Raw genomic sequence first — 23,524 nt, 5'->3', positions numbered from 1 at the left:
GATAAGACATATCAAAGGCGTCACATCTCCCCCCTTTCAAGTACTGGGGAAGGAATAATCAGCAAGACCATGACTAAAGCAATCCTCACTCGCTACTTGGAGAATACTGCGCACTGTAAACACGTTAGCATGAAACATCTAGTGGTGGTCACGGCCAACTCTCCACCCGTTCTGCTTGCAGCCGATTGGTGAAGGCACCACTGTCAAATTCCCTTGTCACAGAGCCCTGAGTGGAGCTTTAATGATGCAAAATAAACTGTCACCTAAACAGCAACTTTATTTCTAAACTACGAGTCCGCTACACATTAATGGGTAAAAAAAAGGGAACAGTAATGTTTATATACAGACACTAACTCTGCAGATGGGATTAAAGAGGAGCTGTGGTGAAAAGAACGTAAATATTTTTTTGAATATTCATATATAAATTATTTTGTTACATGCTTGCAAATTGTAAAATCTTTCCTCACCCCGAGTTACATTATGAAATTTATTACTGGTGGGGACATCTTTAGTCCTGGGAGGTGCATCTCTCCAGAATGGGGGTACTCACCTCGGGAGGGGGAAGCCTCAAGTTCCCAATGAGGCTTTCCCCTTCCCCTGTAGCTGCAGGCAGTCCAGCGCTGGCACCCCCGAAGTGTCCCGCAATCCTCCGACAAGCACCAATTTATTTACCTTCCCTGGCTCCAGCAGGGGCGCTGTTGCAGCTCTCCGCATGGAGATAGGTGAAAATAGCAGATTTCTGTCAGGTCCGCAGGAGACTTGCGCCTGTGCAGTAGAGCGGCCCGACAGCGTTTGGCTATTCCCGCCTATCTCCGAGGCGGAGAGCAGATACTGCGCCTGCGCTGGAGCGGGGAAGGTAAATATTTACATGCCCGCTGTTCGGGGAGCTTTATCGCCGCCGACGTGGTACCGAGGAGGATGGGGGAATAAGAATAAGAAGTGAACTGCTCGGAGAGGACGAGAGGAAGCCCCAGGTAAGTATAAATAAACCTTAGAATTATGTATCAGGTACACTTTAATCACTAACCAGATTCTCTTGAGCTTTCTCTGAAGAGAAATATTTTCTCATGTGGCTTACAAAATACATTTACAGCACTTGCCAAGTGAAAAAGTACTAAAAAATAGGTAAGATAAAGTAATAAGAAACAAAGCATCTGCGAACCCGGGATGGAAAAATAAAATAAAAAATGAACAAAGCCCATGGTGGACTAGATTGCCTCCTCCTTAGTGCCAAATACTAAAACCAGGAATCCCCCCCCCCCCCCCAACAGTAAGATGAGACACAGAATGGCGCAGGCGCAAGTTACAAACTATGCAAGCACAGCATAATAAACAGCCTAGGCTAAACATCACTGGGTGGGCGGAGTTACAGACCAATATACAGCAATACATAGCTATAGGTAATGTTTCTGATGTTAAAATCAGGACGATTACCGTAAATGTGGGTATACTGAATCATTCACTGCATTCTGCAATATGGCGTTACAGTTTCTCTTCAATATAGATTTCAAGCCATGCACCAAGTCATCATCACTAGATATAGCCAGTAAAGTACCCAGATGATGATGCAAAGGTTGGAAGTTTGACCGCTGCCCCCAGTGATTGGTCTATTCCAAACTGCATAACATTTGCAGAGCTTAGATTATAGGAATCCTTAGCATCTCCTTGTCGATCACTGGTCATTACTAATGTATGGAAAGACAGGCTAAATCTACCTTAGAGAAGGGGGAATACGTCCGCCGTGTGTAACTCAATGACGAGCCCATGCATAAAAGTATGGTGAAGTTGGAGGGAAAGAAGTTCAGTCTACAGAAGCAGAACAAAAGTGTAAGCACCGGTTCCTGAGGACATCTCAGCGTGCCGTACCTGTGTCCATGCTTTGGTTAAGTTGCTGATCGCTAGTCTCTCCATCTTCACTGATGTACCCAGGAGGCGGAGTTTCTGCAGAAAGAGAGCCATTATTACACATCATACAGCGGCCTGCTACACATAATTCAGCTGATCCATCAGTTTCATGGTTTGAATTGTAGAGCAAGATAAGCCCACTATCAGGTCGTAACTTAATAACTCCCGGACCAAGATTAAAGTGGACCTGAACTCTTGCACACGACAGAAGGAAAGCAGAGAAATGTACCCTGCATGTATTTAGAGAGTTTAGCCTGCCTAATTCACCCTCATCTGCAACTAATCACAAGTGTAATTTGATCTCTCAGTTGTGTCAGATGGCTGTCTCGGCAGAGCAGCTAATTTGTAAGTCCAGGCTGTTAACCCTATGCCTGCTTCCATGAAAGCATGTAGTAGACACACTGCAGATTTGTTGCAGGATTTGTAATGCCGTTTTCAGCCTTGCCAGTCCTCACTCAGTCTCCTCATTACACCATTGTCTGCTGTTCAAATTCCGGACTCTTAGGGCCCATTCATACTTGAGCGTTTTGCCGGCAATTTCGGCAAACCGCTCAAACGCTAGCGATTTTCAAAGCGCTAGTGTAATAAAAGTCTATGGTCCGATCTTACTTGGGCGATTTGCGCTAATTGCCGCAAATTGCCCAAAAATGCAAAACGCAAACGCGTTGCCTGCACCATTTTTAGTCGATATCCCGGCAATCGCGTTTCAGTGCTATAGAAGTGCTAAACGCGATCGTGGGGAAAAAATCGCCGCAGTGTTCAGTGAAATCGCGGAAAAATCACTCCCGCAAAAACCACGGGCATTTTATGAATGGGCCCTTAGGAAGGCTTCAGAAACCTGTGCATCCCTGAGTGCTTCCAAAGCTGGTTGCAGCAGAATTGCGCATGCGCCGTGCAGAGCCGCTCATCTTCAGAAGTACTCAGGGAAGCGGGAACGTCCAAAGCCTTCCCGGAAGCTTATTCCAGCATTCTAGACAGATTATTTCATTGGGGGGGGGAGCAGTGAAATGAGAGGGCAGAGACAGGACCAGAAAGGCTCTAAGGAATCCAGAGTGGTCAATATTCTTAGGGGGGTGTCTTTTTTTTTTTAACCACTTGAGGACCGTAGGCTTACACCCCCCCTAGTGACCGGGCTATTTTTCACAATTTAGGCCACTGCAGCTTTAAGGCCTTGTTGCAGGGCCGTACAACTCAGCACACACACAAGCGATACTCCCTCCCCCCCTTTTCTGCCCACCAACAGAGCTTTCTGTTGGTGGGCTCTGATCCTTGCCGCCCTGTTTGTTAAATTTTGCCATTTTTTCCCCTTTGATTTTTAACCCCTCCCTTCCACCCCCCACCAGCCAATCCTAGCGATCCTCTCTTATAGACATCAGTCTACGAGTGGGGATCGTTCTGCGAGTCTCCCCAGGGTACAGCAGAGTGCCACGGCTGTCCCCAGTACAGCGCTGTCTTAGATCGCAGCGCTATACAATGTAGACGGCGGTTTCACCGTCTAACAGGCTCCTAGGGGCGATCACCGCTGGAAGACTGATAACTGTGCAGAGATCAGTCATCCAAGCGGAGATGCACGCACATCGGGGCGCGCAATCTCCTTCAAGACCCCGCCCCAGGACCGATTGGTGTTGAACAGTCCTGGGGCTGCCGCTACGTCCACGCCACTTGGCATGGAGCGGTCGTTAAGTAGTTAATCTTAGTTCAGTTTTCCTTTAAAGCTAAGCTGAAGACTTAACGCAAAAACCATTTAAAAGGGCCTCATCAACAAAGGGTAAGATATTTGCGTTAGCACATATTTTCCAAAATGCCCATTTTATTTGCATAGAATATCTAGAAAAGTGTTGCTATTTATGGTCACTTAGGACAATGTAATAAAGAAATGGGATACCCTCAGTGGTGTCAGCCATCATTCTGCATCACCTTCTGTTTGAATGTGGCAGGTTCCGCCTCCCCAGCATATCACTCAGCTGTCCACCACATTACATGACCACAAGGGGAGGGTCTTCTGCCTGACATTGTAGAAATTCCTCCTGACGCTTAGCAACATCATTACTTCTCCCAGGTGGAGCAAGACAATGTTTTGTCATGCATTTTAAACAGCAGGTAAACTCTGATCATGTGCTTACACAAGTTCAAAGTTTCAATTGTTCAGGAATACTTAACCTCCTTGCCGGTTATCCAGAGCTCAGCTCGGGGTAACCTGCGCAGGAGGATTTCTCAGGCCCCGCTGGGCCGATTTGCATAATTTTTTTTATTGCGCGCAGCTAGCACTCTGCTAGCTGCGTGCATATTCCGATCGCCGCCGATTCGCCGCTACCCGCCCCCCCCCCCCCCTCCAGACCCCTTGCGCAGCCTGGTCAATCAATCAGTGCCAGGCTGCGCTGAGGGGTGGATCGGGATTCCCTTTGACGTCCATGACGTCGGTGACGTCATCTTGCCCCGTCACCATGGCGACCAGGGAAGCCCAGCAGGAAATCCCGTTCTGAACGGGATTTCCTGCTTACTCTGGAGGCGATCGGAGCGGCTGTGGGAAAACCGCTGTTCAGCGGCTATCATGTAGCAAGCTCTGGGCTCGCTACATGATTAAAAAAAATTATTTTTATTTTTATTTTTTTTTTATTTTTTTTACAAAAGTGCTATGCTGCCCCCTTGCCGTGGGAATTGGAACGGCAAGGGGGTTAAAAGGAACCCGAAGTGAGAAACCTATGGAGGCTGCCATAATTATTTCCTCTAACACAATACCAGTTGCCTGGCAGTCGTGCTGCTTAGGGGTCTAAATCACCATCCTGGAACAAGCATGCAGCTAATCTTGTCTGACAAATCTGACATCTGATCTGCATGCTTGTTTAGGGTCTATGGCTAAGTATATTACAGGTAGAGGATCTGCAGAACAGCCAGGCAGTTTGGATTAAGTAAATAAGGGTCAATGTAAAGCATACCTAAAGTGTTAAAAAAAAAAAATATATATATATAAAAAAATAAAGCAGCAGGGAGAGCCTTACTATTGCAGAAAAAAAAACCATACATATACAGTAAGTAGATAAATATTTACTCTACTTGCATAACATGTTTATTTTGTTTTTGTCTCCGCCCACATTTTGGTTATGGGGATAAAAAGTATCCTATATTGTATTCCAGGTAATGTACTATGTGTGTGCCAAATATCATTCCAATCTGTTCAGCCATTGTTGGTTGATTAACAAACATCCAAACGTTCCCATTTATATCAGTGAGATAAAAGAAAAATCATTTTCAGGCATTTTCCATCCTGACTGAAGCCAGCCCTGATGTCATTTCAATTTTACTGATGTTAGTGCACACTTACACAAACATGAATCCTAATCCCTCACCAAAAAAATATCAGCCTTCATTACATGAAGGTAAAAGTCACAGACTAGGAAATTGTTAAACCAATGTTTCCTCCTTACCTGGTATATAGTTGCTTTGGGGCTCGATGCCGGCTGGGAAGTTAGTGTTCTCCGGAATGGAATGCGTATAGTCATCGAGTGGCGGGAGTTCCGTTAAGATCTCCGTGTGCCGTGGCACCAATACTGGTGGTAAGACTGCAAGAAAGAAAAAGGCCAATTTAGAGTTGCGCCAACTTTAAGAAATCTACAAAATGACAATCTGCAGCACTTTAGAGTACACAGTCATATCACTGACTATCATCAGAGCTCTCAATCTAATCCCTACCATAGTCGTAGTCTAATGCCTACCATATTAGCATTAGTTAGTTATATAGCATTCCCATTAAAACACATTTAGAATAAAAATTCTTGCCATAATGTCCCACCTAAAGAAAGCCTAATTGGTGGCAAAAAAAAAGAAGATATAGTTCATTTCATTGCGAAGTAATAAAGTTAGAGACGAATGAATGGAAGGAGCGTTGAAAGGTGAAAATTGCTCTGGTGCTCAAGGGGTAAAACCGCTCAGTGGTGAAGTGGTTAAAAACCAGGATCTCGGTGGGGAGCTGCGGAAACGGCACAGAGGGACCCAGGAGCACATAATGAATAGAATGGTATGCTTTTTAGTGTAAGAATTTGAGAGTACAGATTCTCTTTATTGGGTTAGCTGAAACGCCGCTATCCCGCAGGAAAACATTCACCTCCAAATACCGGGGCAAAAATCCACTACTTACTTGGTCGTGGATTTTGCTGCCCGGGGAGGCAGAGCTTTGAGCTGCAGCTCTGACTCCATTCACGTCAATCTCTTGCGGATCTCCGCCTCCTCCCTGCCGCTCTCAGTGAAATACGACTAAGAGGGGCAGAGATCGGCGGGAGATGAGACACAAATGGAGGCAGAGCTAAAGCTCAAAGCTCTGCCTCCAACAGGAAGGAGCCCCGCAATTTGCCCCGGGCATTTCAGGGTGATTGAAGCCTCGTTTTGGATGCCCTAAAATTTTGTTGACGATTGTTACCATCAGGGCTGTGGAGTCGTTGTCGAGGAGTCGGCGCAATTTTGGGTACCCGTAGTCGGAAGTTTCATAAACTGAGGAGTCAGAGTTGGGGCTGGACGGTTTTTGTACCGACTCCACAGCCCTGGTTTTCATAACCTCTGAAAAAAGTGTGTTCTGGCATCCTCTAATACCTGGCCTCTACTGGTAAGCAATTGGACATCTTGAAAAACTGCTATATTTCACATTACAGCCTATGGCGGCGCATGGTATACTCACATTCCCAGCGCAGTTTTGCACTGTTACGCATATCTGCAGAAATGTCAACACTTATATATCTCCAGGTATGTCCACACTCAATACATGTCCAGGTTTTTGGGCAGCTGTTACAGACATGGCCTGGATGCGGCACTGTGGCTTCCTGTACTGCAGATGTGTAACTAATCTTTTTTATCTTACATAGTTTTGAAAAAATAAATAAATCTGTCCATCAATTTCAATCAGAAAACATGGTACAACACTGGCCTGCACCCTCACATATTCCAGTTGATCCAAAGGAAAGTGAAAAACTGCTGCTATCAAGGTTGCTCTCCACGGATAAATCACACTCGTGATTCAAATGAGCTCTAATTGCCGCAGCTGAGCAGCTAGATGCGGCGGGGTTAATTACCCACAATGCCGCTCTCTGCCCAGCGTTTCACAGGTGCAAGCGGTCGAATGGTCGCGTTGCAAGCCTCGCTATGGAGCAATGAGGAAGTGCTTCATAGCAAGGCTTGCAACGTTTCCATTCGGACGCTTGCACCTGTGAAACGCTGGGCGGAGAGCGGCATTGTGGGTAATTAACACCGCCGCATCTAGCCGCTTAGCTGCGGCAATAACAGCTAATTTGAATCACGAGTAGCCACCCTGGTTACTCGTGATTTATCTGTGGAGAGCAAACCTAGCTGCTATAGCATTGCAAGTTAAACACAGCATGCGCGGTAGTGCTGCATAGCTTGCAGTGCGGTCGCGATACCTTATAAGGAGCGTGCATACTTTCAAAAGGGCCGCCCGTAAATTAGCATTGCATGCCACGCAGCGCTACCACACATGCTGTATTTAACTGGCAGTGTTGGCTTTTGACTCGCGCTGCTATAGGGGTTTTTCACCTTCCAACTGGCATATGTGAGGGTGCAGCGCAAGTAAATGAATTAACCCCTTAGGGACTTGTGCTTTTTGTTGAAATTGTTGTGAATTGGAATATCTTTTTGTATGTTGCAGGTGAGGGTTACACCAGATCTCAGAGTTACAGGAAGGTATTGGGACCTGAACTCTTCCACAGAACAGAATGAAAACATAGATAATTGCACCCCTAATGTATTTAGAGAGTTTAGCCTGTCTAATTCCCCCTCATCTGTGACTAATCACAAGTGTAATTTGATCTCTCTTCTGTGTCAGCTAAGGAATCTTGGCAGCCTCAGCAGAGCAGCTAATTTGTAAACATGATGTTAACCCTATGTCTGCTTCCATGAAAGCAGGAAATAGACATGGCAGGATTTGTATCAGCTGTAACAAAGAAATCTTTTCCTTTGAAAGTTACTAGCTGATGAGCCGATGTTGCCCGGGTATGTATCTGGCTAACCCCACCACAAACACTTATTGACCAAGTTTGTGAGCTTTGGGCTCCTTGGCATCAATAATTTGTATTTTCCCATTGAAAATGGCTGTTTGTGGCTCCATCCCCTCTTCTGAAGTTGAACCCCAGTCACCCAATGACCAACTATACCAGGTTTGAGGCTTGTGCCATTAACAGGGCAAGAATGGCAGCAATTTAAATATTCCCCTTGAAAAGCAATAGGTGAATTTTTATTGGCTCTTGTAGGCTCCACACACTTTTATGAATATTTATCTCGGTCACCCAGTGACCAACTGTGTCAAGTTTGACAACCCTGCCATTAACAGTGTAAGAATGGCTGCAGTTTATATTTTCCCAGTGAAATTTGTATTTGGCTCTGCCCACTTTTTGTGACCTGGACACACAGTCACTCATTGAATTTGTAAGCTTTCAGGTTACTGGCATCAAAATTGTGTGAATGGAAGCAGTTTATCCAGCTGTAGTTGTAGGCTCCCCCCACTTTCCTGAATATTAATGCCAGTCACCAAGTGACCAAGTGTGCCAAGTTTGAAAACCCTGCGATCAACATTTTAAAAATGGCTACAGTTTAGATTTTCCCATTTAAAATGAATGGTTGAAATTTGATTGGCTGTTTAATGCTCCCCCCACTTTTCTTGGATTTGTAATTTCAGTCACCAAGTGACCAACTGTGTGAAGTGTGGGCAAGTGAGCAACTGTGCCAAGTTGTGACTTGAATGGGTAAAATCTGATTGACTGTTTGTAGCTCCGCCTAGGTGTGCAGTGGGGGCGTGAGACCCCCAGAACATATCCCAGGTAGTAAGGGATCTGTATACCAAGTTTCGTTCAAATCAGTCAAGGCGTTTGAGTGATCGCAGCGCGCACACATACAAACACACACTGTGTTGTTGCGTATCTTTCAGAGCAGAAAGGACGTTCAGAGATTCAGGTCTACTTTAATGTCACAGTGAAACAGAAATAAAGCTAGGTGTACATTGCTGGAAAATCATACAGTTCACCAGATTGGACCACAAGGGGCAAAAGGATGTCTACAGATTGAGTGTTCAGTATAGGATCCATTGGACATGTCCATTGTGTCCCTTGCAGTGCAAAGTCTCATCCTGCATGACATTTCCTGACAGCAGACTAACATCAGCCTGTCTCAGATAGCATGCAATGTCCGTTACAACAGACACCAACAGAGAGGTGTGAACAAATGAGACTGTCACAGTACAGGGTACAATGGATCTGCTGTGGCTGGCCTCGGCATGACCCTGGCAACTGTGGACGCAGGCTAAGGGTTGGACATAAGGTTGTTAAATTTGGGCCCTGGAGAAGGCAGTCTGGCAACAGGATGGGCAGAGTTTAAGGCAGGGGTGTCCAAGCGATTAGGCCAAGGGCCAGATCACTCTTTTTGAGAGTGCTAGGGGGGGCCAAAGTAGCAAAATCAAACCAAATTTTTGGTAGCCTCTGACTGGCCAACTTTGAGGGGGTCGCAGCTGCACGCTGGAGGCTCTCTGAGGATGACATGGGCACTGGATGACTCCAGGGGGCTGATTTTTTTTATTTGGCTTTAGTAACCCTTAGGAATTTGAAAAGTGGAAAAGTTTCAAGTTCCCGCAGTTCCCCTAAAACAAACAGGCAAACAGTAAAACACATAGATATAGCCCAAAACCATTGATTCAGCAGATTACCGCGGACTTACCGGGAGTCTCCACTCTCTGATAGTGATAAGGGTTGACGCAAACTTCGTCTTTCTTAAGGTTAAAAGCGTATTCACAATTTTCGATGGCCTTCAGCTCATGGTGACTGTGCAGGTCTGGCCAGCGCCAGAGGCGGCAGTATATGACGTGGGGTAACCCTTTACGGTGGGACACTTGAAGGCGACCGTCGAGAGACCTGGACAGCAGAAGGGTGGATAATTAAAAGAGAAAAATAAAATAAAGGTTTATCTCGTGGCTTTACAGTAAAACAGTAAACACTGAAGCAAGAGTTGGAAGGAACAAAACAGAGAAGAGGCCACTCCACTCGTTCCACTCACACACAAGAAGAGAGAGAGATTCTTCCACACCGTGGCTGAACAGGTTCCCAACACAAATGTTTACATTCACCATCAGTGGGAGTGCGGGAGAAGTGTGACAAGTGCATCCCCCGGTCCACCTATAGAAAGTCAGACGAGCAAGTAACTGCCCGCCTGCGGGTGCGCCAAGACTGCTGTGGGCACCCTGGTGATGACCAACCTCCAAAACAACCAATCGGCCGCGCTGGATATTCCTGTCGGATCCTTACGGTTTCTTGACCTAGATCGGTGCATAGAAAAATACTGGGCCATTAGTGTGCCAATTTTATGCCAGAAACTGAAGTTTAAATAATAATCACAATCTATCCGCCACGTCCCTCAAACACACCACCTGGGTGTCACCCTTGATTTGGCACTCTCCTTCTGCCCCCACATCCGGGATGTTTTCCACTACTTTAATCTTCACTACATTGCTGTAATTTGTTCCCACCTAACCACTGACATTGCCAAACTCCTGGCCCATGCTCTGGTCATCTCCCATCTGGACTACTGCAATGCCATACTTTCTGGACTTCCTGAGACAATACTCCGGCCCCCTACAATCTGTTCTGAACACAGCTGTCTGGCTCATTCACTATTTACACCGCTCTTCGGAAGTACCTACACTGACTCCCTGTCCACCTCAGAATTACATTAAAAACTGCTCTGCCTGGTATACAAATCCACCCATCATACCTCCCCTTTGTACAGGTCTAGGAATGTTCGCCCCTTGCATCACTTGCAAGGCTCCAGGACTTCTCCAAAGCTGCTCCTACTCTATGGAACTCCCCCCCTCTCCCCATCAGGCTTGTCCCCACCTTCAACTCATTCAAAGCAGGCCTTTAAAGGATACCACAACTGACATGTGGCAGAATGAGATAGACATGGGTATGTACAGTGCCTAGCACACAAATAACTATGCTGTGTTCCTTTTTTTTCTTTCTCTGCCTGAAAGAGGTAAATATCAGGTATGTAAGTGGCTGACTCAGTCCTGACTCAGACAGGAAGTGAGTACAGTGTGACCTTAACTGATAAGAAATTCCAACTACAAAACACTTTCCTAGAAGAAAATGGCTTCTGAGAGCAAGAAAGAGATAAAAAAGGGGAACATTCTTATCAGTGAGGGTCACACTGTAGTCACTTCCTGTCTGAGTCAGGACTGAGTCAGCCACTTACATACCTGATATTTACCTCTTTCAGGCAGAGAAAGAAAAAAAGGAACACAGCATAGTTATTTGTGTGCTAGGCACTGTACATACACATGTCTATCTCATTATGTCACACGTCACCTCGGGTATCCTTTAAGACCCATCTGCTCACCACTGCTTACCCACCATCTTCATAGTTCTAACCCCTCCTCGGAGTAAAAAGTCTCATGTCATGTCTGAGCTCTGCCGTGCTCACATGCGAGTGCGTGTGTGCGTGTGCGTGTAAAATGTCTGTCCACGAGAGTAGCTGCTGGCTGTGCATTCATCAAATTTAGCTACTCGTAAAAAAAAAAAAAAAAAAAAAAAAAATCTTAAAGCAAACATAAGAACCCAATGGAAACTGTTCAGATAAATTGAAATATATCCTTAAAGGACAACTGAAGCGAGAGGGACATGGAGGCTGCCATATTTATTTCCTTTTAAACAATACCAGTTGCCTGGCAGCCCTGCTGATCTATTCATCTGCAGTAGTGTCTGAATAACACCAGAAACAAGCATGCAGCTAATCTTGTCAGATCTGACATTAAATGTCAGAAAAACCTGATCTGCTGCAAGCTTATTTAGGAGCCATGGCTAAAAGTATTAGAGGCAGAGGATCAGCCAGGCAACTGGTATTGCTAAGGGCTCGTTTCCACTATAGCGAATCCGCACGCGGGCACTGCATGCGGATTCGCATACTCAATGTTAGTAGATGGGGCTGTTTCCACGTGTGCGGCGGCGGCGGCTTTCGGTGCGGGAAAAATCTGCACGACAGGGTCGTCAGATTTCGCGTGCGGCAGGAATGTGGGCGAACCGCCGCTAATGCATTCAATAGGGAAATCGCATGCGGCTTTGTCATGCGGATTTCCCCGCGATTTCGCATGAAAGGCAATGGAACTTTACACAGGCAGTGACATGGTTAAATTCGCCTGGCTCCTTGCCATGCGAAATCGCGGGGAAATCCGCATGGGGAAACGCAGCCGCATGCGATTTCTTCAGCGGTGGAATCCAGGCGATTCCGCACCGCTACAGTGGAAACGAGCCCTTAAAGTGAATGGGAACCGCATTTAAAAAAAAATGAGACAGATACTTACCCAAGGAGAGGGAAGGCTCTGGGTCCTATAGAGCCTTCCCGCTCCTCTTCTGGTCCCCTCGATCCGGTGCTGGCTCGCCCGGTAGCAGTATTTGACTAAATTAGTCAAATACTGCTTTACCCGGCCGAAGGAGGCTTCAGAAGTCTTCAGGGAGCCCGAGTGCTCCTGAAGAAGGGCGGCCCTGTATTGCACCTGCGCAAGCACGCTCTCCTGCATGCTCACGCCTGCGCAGTATGGAGCCGCAGGTCATCGGGAGGACACAGCTCCCAAAGACTTCCAAATACCCTTTCAGCGGGGGATTGAAACGGGGGGGGGGGAGACACCACAGGATAGAGAGCACCGAGAGAGGAGACGGAAGGCTCTATACAACCCAGAGCCTTCCCTCGCCTTAGGTAAGTATTTGCTTCATTTTTTTTAATTTTTTTATGCGGTTCCCATTTACTTTAAAGGAAAATAAATATGGCAGCCTCCACATACCTCTTACTTCAGTTGTCCTTTAAGGATTACCATATGAAAACGCCATAAAAACAAGTTTAAAGGCAGAGTAGAAGAAGAAGAAAAGGGGCTCTTAAGCCCCCCCCCACCCACCCCGCACCCCCCCCCCCCCCCCGTTTAGTCTTGGCACACACATGGAGTCTGATCAATAATATTGAGAGTCAATCAGTTGGAACACATTTAATATGAAGCGAATGACGCTGTACAGCTCAATGGCCAGAAGAGTCAGTGGCAGAGTAACAATTCTGTTTTGCACAGAGCAGTACAAAGCCACTGCATGGTAACAGTTCCAACTGACACTGATTAGATTACTACCTGAAATAGAGATTGGAGCAGGATCTATACTACAGTGTAGAACAGCAATCAAATTTACCCAATAGTAATACCAAGTGGTGACTGCTGACAGGTTCTCTTTAAACCAATCCTGTGTAGAGGGAAGCTTCTAGATGTTCCAGAGACTCCCCTTGTCCTCCTCTACCCCACTGTTGCTGGCTGGCACCCTTTTCTTCTTTGCGGCTGTGCTCTGGGAAGAGCACGACCGTACTGCGCATGCGCAAGTACAATCCACATGTGCCCATTAGAACGCAGTGACCTTGCATGAGCAGCTTGGAGTGACCCGGCAGGCACTATGGGTAGTCATGCATGCGCACTACAGCTGCGCTCGTACACAAGAGAGGAGCGTGAACATCCAATAAGCCCCTGTCCCGTATGCTTAGAGGGTTCCTAGCACTGGATCGTTGGGCTCGAGGAGGAGGAGGGAAGCCTTTAGGACTGTCCAGGAGATTGCCTCTACTGAGGTAAGTCTCTAAATTTATTTTTGCCCTGCTTTAGCTTCACATTTACGCCGGTTCACATTAGTGTTTTTTTCCAGGTCGGAGCCGGAATGTATACTGTACAAACGGAACAGATGTGAAAGGATCCAATGTTAACCTATGGATCCATTCACATGCATCCGTTGGTACGGATACGTTCCGGTCGCCGGACCGAAAAATTGCTGCAGGCCCTAATTTTCCGGACCGTTCTGCCCAGCGGAACGGATCCGGACAACTAATGCTGCAGCATTGGGGCAATGGGAAACGGAACGTTTCTACACACGAGTGAAGAAACGGACCGTTCCACAGGGGATAAGGGCATGGGCCACCGTGAACCTGAGTGGCGGGAGGGTGCAGCAGCCAGGCGGGTGGGTGAGGAAGGGTTTATACATACCTAATCTTCAGTAGCAGCCGGCAGTAGAGGCTTCCACTTTTCCGTGTCATGTGACTACATGACGTGTCATGTGACTAGTCACATGACATGCTGTGTAGTCACAGCGGAAGAAGACGGAAGCCTCTACCGCCGGCTGCTACTGAAGATTAGGTATGTATTTGCTGAGTGGAAACGGATCCGATCAATCATTGATCAGAATTGTTTTCACTGTGTGAACCGGGCCACGGACAGAGCCTTCCGGATCTGGTGAAGCGGAGACCGGATCCGCTCACCGAAATCTTTCGGCTCCAAGCGCAGATGTGAACCGGGCCTAAAAGGGAGCAGTCAAAAACCTAAAGCCTCATCCACGTGTTTTCATTCGTATTAAATTGTTATTAGTGCTGTTCAGCTATAGCAAAGTGTGCTGTTCTATGTTGAGGGAAGCAGGGCTGAGACAAATTGCTCTCAATGAATGCTGCACAGGCATGTGGCTTGGCTCCTAGCCAACCAGCGCGTTCATTCACTGGAAGGTTGACGTTTCTGCAGTAACAACAAGCATCAGCCAAGAGGTGTCCACACTGCTAGTATTTGCTAGAGGGGTGACCAGTGATGCCTAGGGACGCTTATACGCATTTTAGATTTTCAATTGAGACAATAATGAACTAATGCAGAGGAAAATCACACTAGACGAAAAATCAGCCGAGGCAGCCTATAACGACCTGCTAAAACCCAGTGTGTGTACAGCAGCTCTCATCCTCCCTCGGCCATCGATCCGCTTGGCAGGTGGAATCGGCCAAGCATCAAGACCACTGTTTCCTCCTATAACGGGGCTCCTGCGTGACGTCACTCAAGTGCTGCTCTATCAGCCCTCCGTCCTACTGCATATCAGCAGGACACGCAGACTGGTTTACATGCAGATAGCGTGCAGCTTGGCACGCAGCAAAACAAAAACTTTGCAGCTACTGAATTTGTTTGGTTCAGCTCCAAGCTGCATGATAGTTGCATGCAAGCTCAGAATATTTACATCTCATCTCAAATGGTATTTGTGATAATTTAGCTTTAAAGGACAAATGAAGAGAGAGGGATATGGAGGCTGCCATGTTTATTTCCTTTAAAGCAATACCAGTTGCCTGGCTATCCTGCTGATCCTCTTCCTCTAATACTTTCAGCCATAGACCCTGAACAAGCATGCAGCAGCAGATCAGATGTTTCTGCCATTATTCTCAGATCTGACAAGATTAGCTGCATGCTTGTTTCTGGTGCGATTCACTCAATACTGCAGCCAAATAGATCAGCAGGACTGCCAGGCAACTGGTATTGTTTAAAAGAAAATAAATATGGCAGCCTCCATATTCTTCTCATTTCAGTTGTCCTTTAAAGAGAAACCGTAACCTAGAATTGAACTTCATCCCAATCGGTAGCTGATACCCCCTTTCCCATGAGAGATATTTACCTTTTCACAAACGGATCACCGGGGGGAGGGAGTCTGTATGGCTGATATTGTGGCGAAACCCCTCCCACAGTGTGATGCCAGGACCATGGTTCTAACATCACACTGTGGGAGCCTTGTTGCATTGTAGGAAATAATAGCGCTTTACAACTGCCAAAAAAGCAGCATCTCCCTCCAGTGACATCACCTGCCAGCAGTAAAAATGTCACCATGTGATAAAATGTCAGAATGTAAATCAGGGAGAGGAAAGATTTGACAATGAGCAAACACTGACTAAATCCTGTATACATAATTATTGTAAAAATGCGTTTACATTACGTTATTTTCACTGGAGTTCCTCCTTAAGTGAGCAGCTGTGGTTTCCTACGATGCATCACTACTGAATATGCAATTCATCTCTTTATGCTCCTGAAGCCTGAATTACAACCAGAACTACTGATGTATAGCAAGCCTATAGCTTATACATCTTACAGAGCCACATCAGCTCTACATGCAGACAGTTTGCTTCTGACTTTCTACTCCTAATCACCGCCATGGCAGGGATTAACCACCCTGGTGTTCTATTAAGATCGCCAGGGCGGCTGCGGGAGGGTTTTTTTTTTCTAATTAAAAAAAAAAAACTATTCCATGCAGCCAACTGAAAGTTGGTTGCATGAAAGCCCACTAGAGGGCGCTCCGGACGCGTCGGCTATCAGAATTAACAAGGAAGGCCGCAATGCTTGTTTTGCTTACCTCGTCGCCATGGCGACGAGCGGAGTGACGTCATGGACGTCAGCCGCCTCCGATCCAGCCCTTAGCGCTGGCCGGAACTGTTTGTTCCGGCTACGCTGGGCTTGGGGAGGGGGGGCCCTCTTTCGCACGCTGCGGCGGCGATCAGGTAGCACGCGCGGCTGGCAAAGTGCCGGCTGCGTGTGCTCCTTTTTATTTCATGAAAATGGCGGTGATGGACGAGCTGAGCTCCACCATACCGCCCAGCAGGTTAAAGGACCACTATCGCGAAAATCTTCAAATTTACAATGCCTGTAAACACATTCAAAGAAGTACATTCTTCCAGAGTAAAACGAGCCATACATTACTTTACTCCTATGTTGCTGTCACTTACAGTAGGTAGTAGAAATCTGACATTACCAGGTTTTAGAGTAGCCCATCTCTTCATGGGGGGTCGGGTTCTCAGGGTTTTCTTTATTTATAAAAGCACTTAGAAAATGGAAGTTGCTCCGTCCCACTGCCAAAAAAGTGTGAAGCAAGCAGGGAGGCTGGCCAACATTTCTGAATAAATGCTTTTCAGGTAATGTCTTTATAAAGAATAAAGGCCATGCTGAGAATTCCCTAGGAAGAAATGGACTAGCCCAAAACATGTTGGTAATGTCAGATTTCTATGACTTACTGTGACAGCAGCATTGGAGAAAAGTAATGTATGGCTCATTTTACTCTGGAAGAAATGTACTTTTTATTTGTATGTGTTTACATGTATTTTACATTTTAAGACTTTCTTAATAGTGCTCCTTTAAAAGGAGTTATCAAGGTAAAAATGAACAAAATAAGCGCTACTTACCTAGGGCTTCCTCCAGCCCCAAGCTCCCAGCATGTCCCTTGCCACAGCTCCCTCCCGGTCCCCGGCGATGACGCGAGGCCGACCTCCAGGTACTGCACCTGCGCGAGCGCCGCTGTCAATCACCGCCACGTGGACCGGAGCGGACTGTGCAGGCGCTCCGATCCACGTGGCGGTGATTGACAGCGCTGCTCGCGCAGGCGCAGTACAGGCCGATCTGACGTCATCGCCGGGGACCGGGAGGGAGCTGCGGCGAACAGCTGGGCAAGGGACATGCTGGGAGCTTGGGGCTGAAGGAAGCCCCGGGTAAGTAGCGCTTATTTTGTTCATTTTGCCTTGATAACTCCTTTAACACAACTCTATGAATACCCAGATAGCTCATGGTGACCTAGAACCACCACCACCTCTGACAATGAAAGTTCAGACCATCAGTCATTTATCCTTTCAATGTCCCTGCTATTGAGTTTCCAACACTTCCTATCGTCATGAAAGCGGTCACTGCGACAGGAAGTGAAGGGATCGCCCCGAAGGAGATACAGGTCTAATAATACATATCCTGGGCACCAGACCATCCCTGCACTATCTAAAGCAAACTTCTTTGCCTTTCATCACTCACCATTTATAACAGAGCAAATAGCTAATGTATGCTGCTGCTACCATATTCCAATGGATCTGTCCGAGCTGCCCATTCAACAGATAACCTATTTCTTGCCTATGGGCAGGGAGGAGTCCAGACAACAAGCCATGCTAGTGTGAAGAGGAACAGTGTAGTCTGCTGGGCGGGAGAGGGCGGAGAGTATTAGCCAAAGGCACCTATGAGAAGTGTGGTGGGAGGAGTTCCGCTGGGGTTTTGCCTCAAATCTTACCTTTTTTGAAAAACTACAGAGTAACAAATCATCAACTGTTTTACTACAGTGGTCCTTTAACGCCTTCGTGGAAGTGGATATCTGAAGGCTGCGCATAGTTTCTGATCCTTCCGACCTTCATACTGTAGAGAGAAGCCCTGCAGGGATCATTCTGTTAGTTGCACACTTCAACAGCTTCCCATCACTTTTAAGAGATAAAAGATCATTTGTGCAGGGAACCATATTTACCACCTCCCCCGGAAAACAAACAAACAAACAAACAAACAAAAAAAACCACACGCACTCACACACACACACACTTGGCCGTAGACAGCTGAGAGGAGGAAATAAAAACAAAAAGTTAGAGAGATACTTTCGATATGTACGGTAGCAGCTGAGTTTATAGTAAGCATACAGAGAAGCTTCGGCAAACAGATGCTAGATCGTCATGCAAAAAAAACACAAAAGACCGCCAACAGCACTGAACATAAATGTAAGCAAGCCGCAAAGCAAGACTCCGATATACCTAAAATATTCACCACTGTGCAGAACCGCAAAAAAAAAGCAAGGTAATTCCCCACTGTACCCCTCTTTAACCTGGTCTACTCTGGCTTTGCCCTAAAACTTAGCACATATTTAAGAACCCACATTCTAGGCGTAGAAGCACACAACAACAAGATCAGCCAGAAAAAAATAATAAGGGGGGTATTTGAAGAAGAGGCACAGCAAAGAAAAATATAAAAAGCAACCTAAGATACTGAAATCTATATTTAAAAGACCTCCTTCCAAAACATTACAATACAAGGACTAGCTGCAAATGTCAATACACAAATGCAGATGTAAATGGTTATGAAATGAACAAAAACAGAGACAAAAAAAATGAACAGCAATAATAATTAAAAAAAAAACACAAACAAAAGCAAACAGCTAACACTGTTGGAAATTTGAAGTGCCGGACTTTGTCTTCCATACGATAAAATAACCGTGGAATGATGGGTTGAGTAAAAACAAAAATGCTAAGCTATACTTTGGGGTCTGCCGGTGTAGGCCGGGTAGGCAATCACCGGATTAAAAGCTTCCTTGTAGTCTGCACAAAGTGGTAACCGCCAATCAGGAGGCGGCAGTGACGTCAGCTAAGACGTGAGGGTGCGCTTTGCCTCCTTGCAGTGAACTGCAGGATCAATATGGCTGCAGGATCAATATGGTATAAAATGGCTGTCTCAACAGTGTGCAGAAGAAAGGCACCATTTGAACTATTTAATTGGTCAAAACCACAGCTAGAAAAAAATAAATAGAGAAGGAAGAAAGCACAAAGAAAATAAAAAATAATAACCATATACTAGAGGTCACATCGTTTTAGAAGAAGCATCCTGCGTCAACATTAAAAAGAAACCCCGCCTTTAAATCCAATCTCCTCCTCCTCCCCCCACCCTGAGGTCTAAGCAACAGATTTGCGGAATATTCACCTGGTTTGTTCAGAGAAGCTGTATAGGGCTGTGGTATCCCACTGATCTATGGTATTTGGTGTACTCAGTCCCCAAATCTCAGAGCAAGTGCTGTGCATAAATTGAAAAAACAAAAAAACAAAAAAAATTGATGTGAACATGGAAGCATGGTTACTTGATATACCATGAAGGTCAAAACATGGAGAAATGTACAGAGCACTTCCTTCACATATAAAGATACAAAGAATGGCATCGTTAGTGTAAAGGAAGGGGGTTAAATGGAAAATAAGGTGACTGAAAGCTATGACAATGTTGGAAAACGAAAATAAAAAATAAAGTAACAAAAAAAGCTAAACACACAGCGGTGCGAAGGGTTCACAGTGCTGTGAGGCTCTCGTCACCTCCTCTGAATGACAGCGGAAACATGACTGACACATGACAAGTTACAGGTCTGTTACAGCAACTGCACCCCAGGCATGAGACAGCAGGGGGCGCTGTGGTGAAAGAGGTAGGCAAGCTACATTATAGAAAATAGCAATAAAAGACTGGTCTGCACTCAGATCCACTGCGTCGGTGATCCTGCTTTCTAGAGAGCTCAGAAAATAGTCTACTGACTCTCAGTGCAAATAACTAGAAGATAAACTTCACCAGAGTGGCTCTCATAGTTACAGATTGCCCAGCAAGCTCATGGTGCGCCAGAACTCCTGGTGTGTGTAAGGGACTACAAAGGACCAAGAAGCTTACTAAAAATGCCATGCAAGAAGGCAAACTTCTGTTTTGCTTAGCCCTACTGCAGGGTTTATTTATTTTTTTAATTAGATTATTAATGCCTGTACCCCTGTATTAATGACTGCATTGGTCAAGTCCTCCATTCTGTGAGTAAAATCATCTTGGGTACCCCGTGATACATACATTTGTTAGGCTTACATCACAAGTATGTATACTGTAAGGGCCCGTTTCCACTTGTGCGGTGCGGAATCTCCTCCGATTCCGCGCTGATGAAATCGCATGCGGGCGCGATTCCGCATGTGTATTTTACAGCGAATTCGCATAGGTTAGTATTTATGCGATTTTAATCATGTCACTGCCTGTGTGATTTAACATTAGTTTCTATGCGAAATCGCGGTAAAATACGCATGCCAAAACCGCATGCGATTTCCCTATTAAATACATTAGCATAGCGGTGTGCGAATTCTGAGGGCTCTTCCGTGCAGATTTCTCCTGCACAGAAAAATGCTCAGGATTACTGACAAGTAGAAACAGGGCCATCCACTTGTATTGGCTTTGCGAATCCGCATGCGGACAACGCATGCGGATTCGCGATAGTGGAAACTGGCCCTTAATATTTCTTGCTGTTTGAATGAACTAATATACATTTGTACGTTCAGCTTTGTTTTGATTTTTTTTTTTTTTAATAAATCTCAAAACATAAAAGGGAGTCTGAAGCATAAAAAAAAAAAAACAAACGTAAAAAAACAAACAGATACTTACCTCTGAGTCCTACAGAGCCTTCCAATTCCTTTCCTCATCTTCTCATTCCCCTGCAGGCTTCCTCGTTAGCAGTCTCTGACCCACAGGTCGGAGACTGCTCCCTTTTGCTGCGGGTGGACTTCGGAAGTCTTCAGGAGCACTCAAGCACCCAAAGACTGCGCACACGCAAGTGTCCTCTCTCGCGCACACGCAAGTGTCCTCTCTCACGCACACGCAAGTGCCCTCTCTCACGCACACGCAAGTGCCCTCCCTCACGCACACGCAAGTGCCCTCCCTCACGCAAGTGCCCTCTCTCACGCACACGCAAGTGCCCTCTCTCACGCAAGTGCCCTCTCTCACGCAAGTGCCCTCTCTCACGCAAGTGCCCTCTCTCACGCAAGTGCCCTCTCTCACGCAAGTGCCCTCTCTCACGCAAGTGCCCTCTCTCACGCAAGTGCCCTCTCTCACGCAAGTGCCCTCTCTCACGCAAGTGCCCTCTCTCACGCAAGTGCCCTCTCTCACGCAAGTGCCCTCCCTCACGCAAGTGCCCTCCCTCACGCAAGTGCCCTCTCTCACGCACACGCAAGTGCCCTCTCTCACGCACACGCAAGTGCCCTCCCTCACGCACACGCAAGTGCCCTCTCTCACGCACACGCAAGTGCCCTCTCTCACGCACACGCAAGTGCCCTCCCTCACGCACACGCAAGTGCCCTCCCTCACGCACACGCAAGTGCCCTCCCTCACGCACACGCAAGTGCCCTCCCTCACGCACACGCAAGTGCCCTCCCTCACGCACACGCAAGTGCCCTCCCTCACGCACACGCAAGTGCCCTCCCTCACGCACACGCAAGTGCCCTCCCTCACGCACACGCAAGTGCCCTCCCTCACGCACACGCAAGTGCCCTCCCTCACGCACACGCAAGTGCCCTCCCTCACGCACACGCAAGTGCCCTCCCTCACGCACACGCAAGTGCCCTCTCTCACGCACACGCAAGTGCCCTCTCTCACGCACACGCAAGTGCCCTCTCTCACGCACACGCAAGTGCCCTCTCTCACGCACACGCAAGTGCCCTCTCACGCACACGCAAGTGCCCTCTCACGCACACGCAAGTGCCCTCTCACGCACACGCAAGTGCCCTCTCACGCACACGCAAGTGCCCTCTCTCACGAACTCTGGCTCCCGAAGACTTCCGAAACCTCCAGCGGTGGGAGAATTAAGCAGAGAAGCCTGTGGTGAATGAGGAGATGAGGAGAGGAACAGGAAAGCTTTATAGGACCCAGAGTCCTCCCTCTCATTAAGTATTTTTTTTTTATTATTATTATTAATACGCTTCAGATTTATTATAATATATTGTGATAGACTATGACAAGTTCAAGCACTCCCTGAGTCCATCTTAAATACTTCACCTGGGTATGCAAGCGTTGCGTATGTAGTGAGGTCATACATGCGCTTGGGTCCTTTTCCACTGCAAAACTTTGACCAATTTTGATGTGCGTTTTTTATGAGTTTGCATTTTTCTGATTGATTCTGAAGTGTTGTCTTGATTTTTAAAAATAGATACTAGTGGTTAAAGCAATACGCAAAAGCATTTCTATGCATTTTTCATGCGTTCCTATACTTTTCATTGAAATGCAAAACGCATCATAATCGCACAGACATGAGTTTGCCCTTAAAAAAAAACAAAACACGGAATGCAGCAGTGGAAAAGGCCACCCAAGATTCTTATTTTAAAAAGGCTGCACTTAAAGAGACTCCGTAACAAAAATTGCATCCTGTTTTTTATCATCCTACAAGTTCCAAAAGCTATTCTAATGTGTTCTGGCTTACTGCAGCACGTTCTACTATCACCATCTCTGTAATAAATCAACTTATCTCTCTCTTGTCAGACTTGTCAGGCCTGTGTCTGGAAGGCTGCCAAGTTCTTCAGTGTTGTGGTTCTGTGATGCATCTCCCCCCTCCAGGCCCCTCTCTGCACACTGCTGTGTGTTATTTAGATTAGTGCAGCTTCTCTCTGCTCTATTATCTTTTACAAGCTGGATAAATCCTCCTCTGAGCTGGCTGGGCTTTCACATACTGAGGAATTACATACAGGCAGAGCTGTCTGCATTCTGCAGGAAGAAACAGCCTGACACTTCAGTGGAAGATAGCTGCAGGGGGAAAGAAACACACAAATGATCTCTTGAGATTCAAAAGGAAGGGTGTATACAGCCTGCTTGTGTATGGAGGTATTTTCTATGTGTGGACATACTGTACATCAACCTACTTCCTGTTTTGGTGGCCATTTTGTTCGTTTATAAACAAACTTTCTAAAACTGTTTTTAACCACTTTTAATGCGGCGAGGAGCGGCGAAATTGTGACAGAGGGTAATAGGAGATGTCCCCTAACGCACTGGTATGTTTACTTTTGTGCGATTTTAACAATACAGATTCTCTTTAAGAATCAGCAGACGCATGCGTTTTTTTGGCAAAAACGCAGCTAGTGGAAAAGGGCCCTGAATTGGAGGAGGGGGTGGACGGCATTGGCCAGGGGTCTGTCGTGTATGTCGGTTGTTGCAATGTCCAATGCCATTACCGCTGCGTACTCGATTGAGCGCTCAAGATAATTTTTCAGCATGTTCAAATCTATCCTTTAAATTGTTTTCGCCCAGAAATCGGATGAAAAGGAGGGGGCTCAGGACGACCTCGTGGGCACAGAAGGACTCCAAGGGGCTGCAAGAAGCCCCAGGCAAGTAAAAAAATTTTTTTTCTGTGACTAATATTTCTTTAACTGACTCATTACACTGCAGGTTCTGCTTGTAACGACGGAATCCATTGCACCGAAGCACAACTGATGC

The 23,524-nt window shown here is 46.4% G+C and overlaps 1 protein-coding gene across 2 annotated transcripts in view; it reads right to left on the bottom strand.

Annotated features, from left to right (window-relative positions):
• Positions 1-23,524, bottom strand: part of SMAD2 (SMAD family member 2) — a 98,859-nt gene that overhangs the window by 12,757 nt on the left and 62,578 nt on the right. Inside the window, exons 3-6 of one of the 2 annotated variants that reach the window (XM_068251392.1) lie at positions 19,241-19,330; positions 9,613-9,806; positions 5,331-5,465; positions 1,867-1,941 (exon numbers count right to left, since the gene is read on the bottom strand). In XM_068251392.1, the coding sequence (XP_068107493.1) occupies positions 1,867-1,941; positions 5,331-5,465; positions 9,613-9,806; positions 19,241-19,330 (494 nt within the window). The remainder of the gene's footprint in view (positions 1-1,866; positions 1,942-5,330; positions 5,466-9,612; positions 9,807-19,240; positions 19,331-23,524) is intronic. The other variant, XM_068251400.1, reaches the window with a different exon arrangement.

This window comes from Hyperolius riggenbachi, chromosome 1 (assembly GCF_040937935.1).
Source record: "Hyperolius riggenbachi isolate aHypRig1 chromosome 1, aHypRig1.pri, whole genome shotgun sequence".
NCBI classification, from domain to species: Eukaryota; Metazoa; Chordata; class Amphibia; order Anura; family Hyperoliidae; genus Hyperolius; species Hyperolius riggenbachi.
The sequence above is the reverse complement of the archived record's forward strand: the minus strand, read 5'-3'. Positions and strand labels throughout refer to the sequence as shown.